At 42.0% G+C, this 13,647-nt stretch overlaps 1 protein-coding gene across 2 annotated transcripts in view; it reads left to right on the top strand.

Annotated features, from left to right (window-relative positions):
- UVRAG (UV radiation resistance associated) overlaps window positions 1-13,647 on the top strand; it is a 101,884-nt gene that overhangs the window by 40,160 nt on the left and 48,077 nt on the right. For both annotated transcript variants that reach the window (XM_064441536.1, XM_064441537.1), the window contains exons 7-12: window positions 6,016-6,121; window positions 8,159-8,285; window positions 9,233-9,317; window positions 9,793-9,880; window positions 10,468-10,528; window positions 12,650-12,815. In XM_064441536.1, the coding sequence (XP_064297606.1) occupies window positions 6,016-6,121; window positions 8,159-8,285; window positions 9,233-9,317; window positions 9,793-9,880; window positions 10,468-10,528; window positions 12,650-12,815 (633 nt within the window). The remainder of the gene's footprint in view (window positions 1-6,015; window positions 6,122-8,158; window positions 8,286-9,232; window positions 9,318-9,792; window positions 9,881-10,467; window positions 10,529-12,649; window positions 12,816-13,647) is intronic.

The raw sequence follows: 13,647 nt of genomic DNA, 5'->3' as shown, positions 1-13,647 counted from the left end.
TCTGTTGCCCTGGCAGCAAGGTTTCTGTAATTGCAAACTGATAAGCACCAGTATAAAGAACAACAAAAAAACCCAACCCCTTTCTCTGTTATTTGCCACAAATACATTTGTTCTTTGAATAAAAAAATCAAGCCGTATATCCATCCCAGTGCTGGAGTGAAAGCTATGAACTGCAAGAAGAAGACAGGGAGAGACCTTACTGTGAGGAGACCTTATTTTGCAGCCTCCCAGTGCTTAAAGGGAGGCTGTAGGAGGGGTGGGGGCGACCTCTTTAGCAAGGCCTGTTGTGACAGGCCAAGGGGGGATGGTTTTAACTAAAGGAGGGGAGATTTAGACTGGGTATAAGGAAGAAATGTTTTACGCTGAGGGTGGTAAGACACTGTCCCAGGTTGCCTCGAGAGGTTGTCGATGCCCCATCCCTGGACGCATTCCAGGTGAGGCTGGACAGGGCTCTGAGCGACCTGATCGAGCTGAAGATGTCCCTGCCCATGGCAGGGGTTTGGGGTAGGTGACCTCTAAAGGTCCCTTCTGACCCAAATCCTTCTGTGATTCTATGACAAGAGACATCTCAGGTTTTGTGACTTCATTTCTGGAAGAAATTGTTTGTTCTTCACGGTAAAGCTCTCCTCTTCGTCTGTGCCCTGTATGTAATGAAGGTGATCCATATACCTGCAACCTCCTTTAAATCCCTCTCGCACCGCAGGCCAGCACCTCCCCTGCTGCCAGTCTGGGGTAGATGTTATTTTTATCTTCTTCATTTGCAAACAGCTCAAAGCATCCAGCGTTGCAGTGTCCACGTGGACTTGATTTTTCAGAAACTTGAGTCTTACATGTGTAAGTCAACGCAAAACTGAAAGAATGATGGAAAGTGTCTGTGCTTCAGCAGCATGGTCTCGCCTGAGTTTCTTACAGCGCTGGCTCTTGTAGAGGTTTAATGCCGCAAGTGAACAAGTCAGCCTCGTATTTTATTCTCTTCTTACTCCCAACTGTCTTCTCTCGCCCCATGTCTGCTTTTGACAAATTGTAGATGTAGGTTTCTGAGGAAATTGGGAAAGGGAGTATATGATTATAAATTAGAAAATTTTTTCTTGTGGGAAAGCAGATGTAGCAAATGATGGTTTAAGGGGCTGTGTAAAAAGTACGTTATAGCTGGCTGGCACTCTCCATAATCTAATTTCTGGGCTGTTACAAAGTATGCTTTCTATTTTTTTTTATTTAATAGGAAAGTCTTGGATTTTTTTTCTTTAATAGTAGGTTTGGGTATTTTACTTCCAGGATCCTTCATGTTACTTACTGCCAGAAGCGTTCTGTTCTATTTTCTAAATCCCTGGTAGTAATTCTCAGTTTAAATTTAGCCTCATTGTAAACTAAGGTTGTTCTGGCAAATAAGACCATAGGCATTTATTTCTCTTGTGAGAAGTAGCTGTAATCTGTGACTGCTGTAATTAATGGATGTATTTACGGCTTAAAATTCCATACATGAAAAATCCAGATGTGTCTGGTAGAAGGAGATATTGGGAGTATATGATAGAACTACACGATCTGTATCAAATGTCTAATAAAGTTGAGGCTCTTTCATTAATGTAAATATAAGCATATGTTAGCTTAATAGGCACAACTGTCACTAGACACCAGCTTTTGTTGTTTTTTTTAAAAAGATTTCAGTCAGGAATGAACTTGTAAAAAAACTGGTAAATCACTAGACTAATTCATGACCAAGAGGGATATCTCAGTTGCAGTGTGTCTTAAAGGAAAGTGCTTCAGCTGAACCATCAAACACTGCCTCAAACTTACTGCAGGCTGAAAGAGAGCAAATGTGTTGTTACAGCATGTTCCCAAGTTGTAAAGTGAAGTTGTGCAGTCTTTGGGGTGTCGGGAAAACCGCTTGATCTTGCAAAGATGACAAGGATGTAACTGCAGAGAAATCCTGTAATGGTGAAGTCGTCCAAAACTTGGCAACTTTTTCCCTCCAAGTCAGTACCCACGTTGAACTGATCGGCAGAACGCTTTGTGTTAGAAGTGTTTCACATCTTACAGCCAAGGTAGAAAGTAGGGGTGTTTTGGGGAGAAGAAGCAGCAATTTAATTTCAGACTTGAAAAGCCTTGAAGAGAGACCCCAAATAGCCCATACTTCATCAACCTGGGAACTAGCAAGTGAAGAGGAGGGATGCCGAATCCCTGCCTGCTGGTTCTTCCTAGATCAATCAGGGATGCAGCTTTTGTTGGTCTTAGCTTACCGTACACAGCTGATGTTTTTGTATCTATCCTGCTGCCTTTTAAACTTCCAAGGGAAGGGAGAGTGTTTTGCTTCCTCTTAGTCTTCCCCCATCTCAGAAAGCAGGTGATACGAGAATGGAAGTAGAACAGCTTCATGGATCTCCACCTCCGAACTATATTAGGGCCATAAGGAATTTTCACGTCTGCTTTGCTTTCTCAGTTCTTTCCCAGGCAGCGGCGTGCAACTCGCCTGATGTTGGACAATTGCACAGCAGCTCTCAGGGCCCCAAGCAAGAGCAGTAAATCTGTCACACTTAACGTTCGTGTTGCTCTGCTGCTGGCTGACAATGGCTTTGAGCTGCTGCAGAGACACCAGCGCAGCCTGCAGACACGGGATGACGACACTGTTGGCTAAGCTACCCCTTTAAAAAGGCATGAGTTTCTGCTGTAACTGGCTTGGCTTTCCTTGACTGCTGAAGGGAATGTGGTAGCAGGCCAGTGTCCTCTTGAAGACCTGAATTAGCTCTCAAAGTACTATGGAAGTGCTCATTTTAATAATTAATAATGAAAAACCCTCTTGAACAGCCTAGGAAGAATCCTGCATTGGCTGATAGCGCATAAGTTATGCCATCAGTTGGCTAATCGTTGTGGATGACTAAATCAAGCTGGATTATGCTCGAAGCACAAACTGTGCTAACTTTAGGCTGTAGCATTGGACTTGCATCCAGACTAGAAATGGAAACAATATGCGGTCAATTAGCATTGAAGTTTCTCTCCATTCATTAGATAAAAATTTTAATCCAGATTTATGGCCTCAACATGCTGCTCTCCATTCATTGGTGCAATCATGATTGCCTCCACCGGAGTCTGTCCCGTGCATGGAGAAACGATGGACAAAACTTCCATGCCAGTGTTCTTATAGCTTAGTTTGTATTCCCGAGGTGGGATGACCAAAGATTTCTGTGTGAGTGCAGCGGGGGCCTTTTTTTGGTGGCTAGAGAAAGATTTCTGTTGATAGTTGCTGCTTTTTGTGACACAAAGTCCTGAAACTTTTCATCTTGGAAGGCTTAACTTTGGATGTGGTCATGATCGTACTGCTACCATTTTAAAGTCCTGGGAACAAGAGTGAACATACTGGGATTGCAAGAAAGCAAACCACCTGGTACTGGTTGGCTCAATGTAAATGGTGCTATTTGGCATCAAGGCAGCTGAGTTTCACTAGGTTTTTATTTTAATATTGCAGGAAATGCCTGGATGATGTTTGGCTTAAAAAGAAAACCATTTCTTATTAAAACCAGACTTTATTGCTGAATTATTCAGTATAGCAGTCTTTATAGGGTAGGAATATACCTTTAGATATAGATTGACCAAATTAAAGGAATACTCTAAGGTTTGTACTGGTTTGAGAAGTCAGGCTGAACAGATGTCTGTTCCTTATACTGGGGCACGGGCAGAAGATCTTGAAGCTGTTAAAATTTGTAGGTCGTCGGCTGGGCATTGCTGTGAGGAGCTCACAGGGCAAGTGACCCTTCTAACAATTTATCAGTTTCATAAATACTTTTTCCAAGAATAAAACACTTTTCAGCAGTCATTTTGTGACCTACATGGCGTGGTGTAAAGACTTGTAGAATTTCTTTCTTAATCCCCTGAATTAAGAATGAATCAAGAACGTTCTTGTGGTATAAAATTAGATAAAAGTGAGAGAAAGGGAAAGGGGAATGTCACTCTCTTATTATTCATTACCTGTAAGTTTTAGGTAAGACTTTCTTATGCCTGGAAAGAAAATGCTCCACCATTTTGGAAAGGTACAGGCTGGAAACTGTTGAAGTTGGAAACATAGACCCTACTGTATGATGAGAAATCTACGTGACATTCAGGATGGTCAGCAAACCTTGGCTTTGACCTCCGTAACCGTATGTTACTTAGCCAACAGGCTTGAGATGTATTTGGGAAGGTGGGAGCTAGAAGTAGTAATTCCCGCTGGGAAATAACTGTTTCCAGGAGGTCTCAGCATTCCATTAGGTGCATGAGACCAAGCCCTTGGGTGACCCAGCACCCAGCGCTGCTGGCCTCAGCAGTCTCTTTTCCCCCCCAGAAGCCTTTAGCAGCCGGCAGAACCACGCTGCTTGATGTGTGATTTTGATGGGGTACAGCTACCCCCAAAAAGCTCCGCTCCTGGGCTGTGTGCGCTATGAGCAATTTGAGGAGCCCTGAAGAAGCCAAAGGAATCACTTAGTGTAATTTCAAACAAAAGCCTATTATAGAGGGCGTCATTCAGGAGAGGTAATAGCGTGAAGGAACTAAAGGTGTCTGACTTAACTCACTTAAACTTGAACACATTTATAACATGTAAATGTCTTAAATCACAATGATCTTGTCTAATATTACTAGCAATGCTCGCTCCCCGTTGTCCATGTATCATCTCCTCCCTGGATTTGCTTGTTGGGCTGGGTGGTTTATGCGCTGTCCTCGCACTGAATAAACTGATCTGTAGTCTGTGCTGTTGAGATGGTGTTGAGAAGGGGTGATGCTTTGTGGTTGCTCATACTTGAAGCATGTAGCCTGGTTATTATCTTGGTCTAGCTGCACACAGACCGTTAAAAACCTTTAGCCAAAACTGTTAAATAATAATGCCTCGGTTGCTTATAAATCTGGAAGAGATTGGTGAATGTGAAAGGAAGAAGCTGAGTAGCCTTTTCTATGTGGTCTAGCGCTTTGGTCCTTGGCGCACAGCAAACTCACAGCCGTGCTTTAGTAAAACTAAGCATCCCTATGAAGAGACAGAGATTTTTAGTTTTGGGGAAATGGAGGTGATCGCTAAAACACGCACTGAAGCAGGCGTGGTCCTTCCATTACATTTCCCTGGCAAAGCACCGATGCCATACAATAGGCTGTCTGACCATGGTTGTGCTCTTCCAACTAGACCTTGGTCGGGTTAGGTAGGTGTTTCCCCAGCAGCAAGGCTGCCTGAAGAGTGTCCTTACAGCAGGAGAAGCCATTAGTAGTGAAACTACAAAGGGGACAAGTAAGCCTGGGTTTGCATGCCTTAAAAGACATAGTCTATGACTGTAGGCCAACTCTGACTTCTTCTAATAAATATGTTAACTCCCACTCCATGTTAATTCTAAGAAAAATGTTAATGCCTCTTTTTGACCTTTTTTTTGCCATTGCTTTCCCCTGCCTGATCTTTTTTTCCCAATAAATGTAGCGAATAATCAGTTTTCCCTCTTCCCCCTGAAGCAAGGGCTAATGGTCAGAACCACATCATCATCATCTTTTACATGCTTCAATTGTGATTGAATTAAGAAAGCCATGTTTTTATTATGGAAGGACCCATAGCACGTTGGGAGATGCTGAAGGGTGGTTTGTGCACTTGGCCTGCGTGTTATCTAAAGGATACTTGCCTTTTTTTTAAAGCTGGCTGATGTTAACAGTGCTCACGGTAACAGTCGTGTGCATCTGTCTTGATGTTAACAGTGTTATAGCGTAATTATTACATGGGAGCCCCGTAATTACCTGCTCTCTCACCTACAGCTTTGTCTCATCGGTATGCATTGAATTTAACAAATAAAGAGGACATTTCATACTTGATCGAATTTGGAGACTTGCTGGTTTGCTTTGGATACTCATTCATAAACCGTGCAAGTTACGATTCCTCTCCTGACGCTTCATTTCAAAAGGGAAGCTGACAATCTGAGTTCGTACCGTCTCCGCTGGTTTTGAGACGGCTGGTGCGGTTGTCGCTAGGACACGTGTGAGGAACCTTTAGCAGAGCTGTAACTTCTCTTCTCCTTACAGGCTTCACAGAGCCCAGTGTGCAATTAAACAGACTCAGGTAACTGTTCAGAAAATAGGAAGGGAGATTGAAGAAAAGCTGAGATGTACATCTACAAGCAATGAACTGGTAAGTTTGATTATTTAAAACCTTATTCTACAGGTTTGCTGAAGCATCTGCCTGATGTCTTGACCATAAGCTTGTTTTTTTAACATTTGAACTTGAAATCTTTGTTTAAACCTGTCACTTCAAATGGGAACTCATCTGAAAAGTGTAATGTAATGGATTTTAGATCTGTGCGCGTTACTTGGACTGATAGATTGCTTATCCTGTTTTTACCTTTATTCTGTGTAATTGCTTTTGTAGTACAAAAGCACAAACATTGTACAGGGCATGAAGGAGGTTTATCAGGAAAAGCAAAGTTTTAATGGTTTAGATAAATCTTGGCAGGAACCTGTGGTGGATGTAGAGCGGGGTGAGTCTCCTGGCTGTATCTTCTTGTACCCTGCTCGCTTTGGGTGAACAGAATTAATGCAAAAGCTGTCATTCAAGTGAGACATCTATTTTAGGCAGGAATTGTATTAGATCGTGCAATAGCTCTTGCCAGCTTGTTTTGCCTGTCCTCTTCCCTCCTCCAAACGACCGTACTGGCACTAGTTTCTACTTTTAGCCTAGAAAGGCTGAGCCGAGTTCGAAGCAATGAGTTGACAGAACGCGAGTGGCTTGTGGTGACTTCATTACATTGGTTCTCACTGGCACGGGTCTGGTGCCTTGTACGGGAACGGGCAAACTTGTGACGTGAAGTCACTTTATTACTTTAAGGTAGATTCTGGGTTGAATTCTGTGCTAATTTCCTTAATAGATATGTGTGAGCAGAAGTATATGAAGAACACTAAAACCAAACCTGACAGTAGTAACAGCGTAGGCGATGCAACTTCTTAGCAACCATGGCCTGTGGTATAAGGAAACTATGACCTATTTTTCTTTGTTTAATAGTGAAACACATGCTGGGCTTCCACCCCCTTAATAAGTGCGTGAACTCTAATTTCATTCCTTAATACTGAGCCGTGTTTCCTGCTGGAGTCTTGAACCACAAGGCTCCGCATACGTGTGTAACTGAAGCAAATATGAAATGGAGGGAAGGCTTCAGCAAGACCTGACTTTTTTTCTTTCAGGCAGCTAGTGTTGAAGGAGCATTATCTCCATTAACTGCTTGAGAAAGTGAAAGCTGGCCGAGTGACACAACGTGTTGGTGCCTGGTAGTGCTTGCATAAGACTTGCTCACCAGTATGCCCCGCTGCCCCTTCAGGGGTATGGATGGACTGGAGGGGTGTAACGTCGCTTTTCCATTTTGCATCTGACTTCAGTTGTTCTTGGCAAATATCTATTAGGCATGGGAGATATTCCTTCCTTAAAACAAAACAAAAACCTATTCGTAATAGAAAATTCTGCTTCACTACACACATGGCAGCACAATTTCTTAGAGGAGAGAGCGCATCAAAGAAAAAGTTTATTTTTAAACACAGGGACAAATTCAGTAGGTGCAGGACAAGTCCTAAAGCTTTTAAAGAAAGGAAGCTTCAAATGTAATTGTGTGTAGTGACATAATCTTCTCCCCGCTATGTGTTCTTTCCTTTTTTTTTTTTTCTCATCACCCTGAAGCTGGGAATTGGATCCAGTAGCGCAGCTCAGACATTTCCAACCTTTTCCCAGCTCCCTGCCTCAATTTAGTATAGGCTCCTCATTGCTCATCCTCCCTCTTGTTGCCAAACCCTTTGCCAGGGAGGGAATGCTCGGCGTGCTGCTAGCGCTCTGCTATTAGTCTCTGTGTATTTGTCCTGCAGAAGCTTCCTCCCACCTCTCCTTCCTCTCTTGATTTCTGCCCTGGGCCAGGTTGCATCACTGAGCGCAGGAGGGGAGACGCATCCCGCAGAAGGAACAAGCACTGGGGGACACAGCTGAGTTTCTCTCCTTCCAAAGCAGCAAAATGATTAGGGTTTTTGGTAACCTATTGCCTGTTGTAATCTATGAGCTCTCCCCCTTAGGGTGAGACTAGTGTCTGCCAGGCTCTTTCTCTTCCCTCCTATCACCCCTTTTATGGAACTGCTTGTGTGCAGAAACACTTGTAATTATTTTTTTCTTTTAAATCTACTTTTCTTCCAATAGAAAAAGGAGAGTGAATGTTTACAGTTGAAGATCCTGGTGCTACGTAATGAACTGGAGAGGCAGAAGAAGGCCCTTGGTCAAGAAGTAGCCTTGTTGCATAAGGAGAAAAATAGTTTGCATGGCAGAGGTAAGTGTAGAATTATTACTGCTTCTATTGCAGATATTCCAAACCCGCTCATCGGAAGCGTAGCAGCTTAGCTTATGATCATGGTGACCAAAATGAAGGCGATGTCTTGGTTTTTGGTCTGGCTCTGATGTTTCTGCTTTTCTTTATCTGAAGTTTGCAGCCAGATATAATCTCTTCACCGTCTGTGAATTCTGGACAGCAGTTTCTGCTATCCTGACTCTAAATAACTTCCTACTGTGACATCTCTCTCAAGAAGTCTTAAAGCTGTGCTTAATTAAGATTTTATGAGAAAATCAGAAGAGCTGCACTGTAATGCAGTAAACAGGGGCTGGATGCAGCCATTATAGTGTCACGAGGGATGTTATTGTACCTGCCATTAGAATCTCATTTTAAGTGTTAAAAGACGAAAACCCCCTCCTAATAGCTTATTACATAAGGGAAAGGTGAAATGCTCGGTGGTCTTGGTATTTTGTTTTACTGGGAAAGTGTCCTATAGTAAAATGCTACATCGCTGTCTCTCTGGAGCTCACCAGAGACTGAGCTACATGGATACTTGATCTTGCTGCAGGATTTCTCTTTTTTTAATACCTAGTTGAGTCTAAAATAACTAGTCACTACTAAAAAGGAGGGTTTCCCCATTTACTTCGTTCTGATTATGCAAATATTGGGATGCCTTAACCGCATTACTCTACTACTGCGGACGTGAGGGGAATAGGTGTTAAGGGAGAATGAGGTTTTGCTGGTTGCATTTGGCTGGTGAATGGTTTGCAGAGCATGAAGACAGGTGCTCCTCCTGCACTGTCGTTCCCCAGTTTGGCAGCGTAACATGGAGAACAGGCATCTAAGATTAAGTGGAGGGTTATTGCCGATATTTGTGTCACTATCTACTTTTAACTTCAGATAACTAAGAAAACTAACTTTTTCCCCTGATTCCTCACGTTGTTTAGAAAATGCATTTGAGACTGAATACCAGAAACTTCAAGAGCATAACGAATCCCTGCATGAATTAAGAAAGGAATGCACTGCTAAGAGGTAAAAGGGCCTATGCTTTTTCTGCAGTTGGAAAGAAAATACAGGCTTGAGAGTAGGCCATTTGAAGTGGGACTCCTGGCACCAAATTCTTCCACATGTTGCCCCAAAACATTTTTTAAGACATCTCTGCTATGATTTATAGATACCTAAAGTGATAATTAACAGTGGCAAGTCTAGAAGAGGAGAAAACAGTTGCTTGGTTGCACGTGTAGACTATGATAGGACTTTTAGGTCTGCTTTAGTGTATCACAGCTTTGTAATACTTAATTGTCGTTGTCAAAATACGCCTGTAATGTGAGGTACAACTGAAAAAGAAAAGTTAGCTTTGTCTTCTGTATTTTTCTGGTGGAATTACCTAGCTTTTTGGGGGAGGGGAGGTGATACGTGGGAAGATGCTGGAGGGGTATGAGGGCTTGATACCTTTTACTTAAAGCTTTTGAAGAAACTAATGGTTTTGGGATCTCTTTCCCCAAAGAGAACTGTTTTTGAAGACAAATGCCCAGCAGACTATTCGATGCAAGCAATTGCTGTCGGAGCTATCCTATATCTACCCTATTGATCTGGTATGTTTTTAATGTTCTAAAAATCTGCTTGATGTGAAATGAACTTCCCATGTATTACACTGTGAGCAAATATCGTGTTTTATTCATGATGAAACTTGCTCTTCATTCATGCTGGTTTTTCCAGCTTTTTCTTGGCTTTGGTCCTTAGATTGCAAACCTCGTGGGGAGAAGACTTATGCCAGCATCTCTCGCATAGTCTCCACTATAAAAGTAGAATAGCTGTAGCTGTAATTCAATGGATACTTTCCATTTTGCTTACAATTACATAAAATAACTCTGACAGTAGGCTAGCTGAACTTTAATGGAGTGCACATGAACAGATGTCAAAATATGGAGCTCCGAAACATTTAATATAACGAATTGATTAAGCTGAAGCTTTTCCGTCTTGAAAAAAATTGCATTTATTTCTGAATTATATGAAATGGGGACTAAAACACTAAGTCAAAGTCACTCCGGGTTTCATTGAATATTTAAGGTGTGTTTTTTTCATTACAAAAATGCTTTGTTGCCATTGGATTTTAGGCAGGTTTGTTTTCTGGATGTTATTGTTCCGTTCTCACTTTCCATTGTTGATTTTAAACTTACAGAACGATCAAAAGGATTACTTTGTTTGTGGAGTCAAGCTTCCTAATTCTGAAGACTTTCAAGGTAGCTGAATATTCTTAATTTAGTTGTTACAGTTGACACTGCTTCTAAATTTCGTAAAATGAAGTAAACTGATAGCAATGGCTTAGGATCCAAGTTTCTGACTGGAAAGGCCTAGACTAGAAGAAAACTTACGCATTGTTTATTCCTACTTCCGAGCTAGTACAAAAGAAGCTACTGTTGATTCTTAGAAAATTACCTCTGTGTTTGAAGACTCAATACTGAAACGGTGGAACAGGTTACCCAGAGAGGCTGTGGTGTCTCCATCTTTGGGGAAGCTCAAAACCCAACTGGACACAGTCCTGGGCAACAGGCTGTAGCTGAGCCTGCTCTGAGCCGGGGTCCAGGACTATGTGATTTCCAGAGGTGCCTTCCAAACTTAGTGATTCTGGAAACTATTTGTCTGACCTAAAAGTCCATCGTGGCTACTTCCAGCCCGTGAATCGTGACGGGGCCATGTGCATGAATCCCTGTTTAATTTGCTGTAGTTGCTGGTGAACTTTACCAAATAGATACCTTGCATAAGTAAGACACTAAAGCTGCCTGACCGTATGGAGTATTTTACAAGTCACCTTCTACTTTAACTGTCTACGGTCATCCTATTGCAGAAGCAAATAGATAATAGGCCTGTCTGTATCACAGTTGTACAGGTAACGGCATGGATTTGTCTACAAATGTTTGACATGGATTGGAACTTCGTTAAAATCCCTTTGATAATTTCTTGCTCCCAGTCCTCGCTCGGTCCTGAAGGCCTGTAGTTTCTCAGGCAAAAACCTCAAACTATTGTCTGACTCTCTAAAGCTGTCCCATAGGTATTAACTTGTGCTAACAACATGTATATTGGGTGCTACAACAATGGAGGTGTCAACTTTAAAGCAAGTTAATTTGTCAGTATGACAACAAGCAGTCTCTTGCTTTTTCCTGATCATGCTAAATGTGGTAATGAACTCAGTTTGGTAATTCTTGAGACATCGGTGGCGTGCATCTTCTGGCCCGTTTTCAGTTGATTGGCAGTAATACCTTACAAAAGACGTACTAATTCATTATCAAGGTCTATAGAAATAATTATATTATGAGGGAAAAGTACAAAGCATTCACTTGGTGAAATGCACAGTTGAATTTGAAAACCAGCTGTCTGACATGTCTTATTTCAGACTCTTAGTACATAATATTTTTTTAAAAAAAATAAAAATCAGGCATCTGAAGGATCAAAAAGGTTTATTCCCTAAAAATCAAGTTTTGCTGCAAACCTCGAACACTTTTTACAAAATCCTTTGTGAGAGGGGCGTAACTTTTGAATCCATATATTGTGTTGTGCTCTAACAGAGCTCAGTGTGATTTCATATTTGTCATTGAACATCATTATAAGCTTAGGAGGTCATCTGAGTTGATTTCACAGGACTCCCTTGTGCCTCAGAAGGGATGGCCGTCACGTTGTTTGTATTGGTATGTTCACTTCAAAGAACAAAAATAGAGAAAAAAGAAAGGAAACGCCCTTACGTGGCTAAAGTATGTAATTTGAATTGCAAGACCTGTGTGTATTCCCCGCAGGTGAAGCTCTAAGGTTGAAACCTTAAACATCAAATTGAAAACAATGCTTTAAAACAATGGGTTAATCCAAGTTCTTCCTGTAACTGGCAGAGAACAGAGTTCGTACCCTGGGGTCGGTGTCTTTCCAACTGATCTCATTAATGCATAAAGTTATGGAGGAATGCAGCTTTTCCCTGACCCCGGTCGTACGTGTCAGCTACACCTAGAGAAATGCAGAAAGTTTAAGAATTGAATATTGTCGTGGGAGTTTTGTTTCACTTTTCCCATGTCTTCTTTACCCTCCCCCGCCCAGCCAAAGGTTGAGAAGGGTTACTTTTAGATTTGAAAGTCTAAAGTTGGAAGGCAAACGAGCCACCACCCGTTTTACATTGCCCTTTAACGAAAGAGGCAAATAGCAAACCGCAAACAATTGTAAAGCAATCTAAATTTGTTTTAGACTTGCATCTATTCTTGAGTTACAACTTCTGATAGCTTCGTTAATTACACCATTCCCTAAGCAATAAGGATGAACTTGTGCTGAGCCTGCAGTGAGATGTGACCGATGAAATAACTGAATCTTCTTGTTATTGACAGCAAAAGATGACGGAAGCATTGCTGTTGCCCTGGGCTACACCGCTCACTTGGTGTCAATGATATCCTACTTCTTACAAGTGCCACTCAGGTATCCCATAATTCACAAGGGCTCCCGGTCTACAATCAAGGATAACATCAATGACAAACTGACGGAGAAAGAGCGAGAGTAAGTATGTTGTAAATACATTAACGTACTTTCCTCTAAACAAGAGATCGACAGCAACAACAAAAAGAAACCTTGAGCAGTTTTGGATAGTCTGGAGTGAGACGGAGTTTGAAGTTATTTGTAACTGTTTTCGGTGGCCGTGGGACAGTTGAGTTTCTCATGTTGGAATTCTGTGATCTAAGATTGTAGTTCAGCTTTGTCATCCAAGGTCTGTTGGCACGCGTGTCCTATTGATTGGGCTTCTAGGAGTGCTAGAAAAACTTCAATAGTGTGTCTTACGGGTAAGTTTTGGCTGCTGGTTGGAAAACTTGCATTTTGTGTTTTGCTACTGGCTATGGGAATAAACTGCAGATGTAGCGAGTGTAGTTTCACTGAGGAGTTACTGCCAGTACTGGAGCAGTGGTTGATAAACACAAGAAAATAAATAGCTTTCTCTAACGCAGAGGATTTTAGTCAATTGAAAAAGAGCACTGTAAACTGTTATCTACTATAAATCAACTTAATATTCAACAAAGAGATTTTCATTTGTTCTGTAATCGTTGTCTTTCCACGTGTAGCTGCACTATTGTTATTGTTATGCTACGAGGAAGCTACCTTGCTGTCCTTAAATTCACCCTCTGAACGCCTCCTCCTGTATTTTGGCACTTTGCCTATTCTCCCACCGTCTTTGCACCTGTGTGCTCTAATATGAAAATTTTGGCAATTATTGGTTAAGCTTCACTTTGTAGCCTGCAACCATGGAACTCGGAGGAGTGCAACACTGACCGGCTGCGGGAGGCCAGCTGCTCCGCTCTGATCCTGTGTGCGCAGGGATGGCCGCGGTCAGGCTTGC

Source organism: Phalacrocorax carbo, chromosome 1, assembly GCF_963921805.1.
Source record: "Phalacrocorax carbo chromosome 1, bPhaCar2.1, whole genome shotgun sequence".
Taxonomy (NCBI): domain Eukaryota; kingdom Metazoa; phylum Chordata; class Aves; order Suliformes; family Phalacrocoracidae; genus Phalacrocorax; species Phalacrocorax carbo.
The sequence above is the reverse complement of the archived record's forward strand: the minus strand, read 5'-3'. Positions and strand labels throughout refer to the sequence as shown.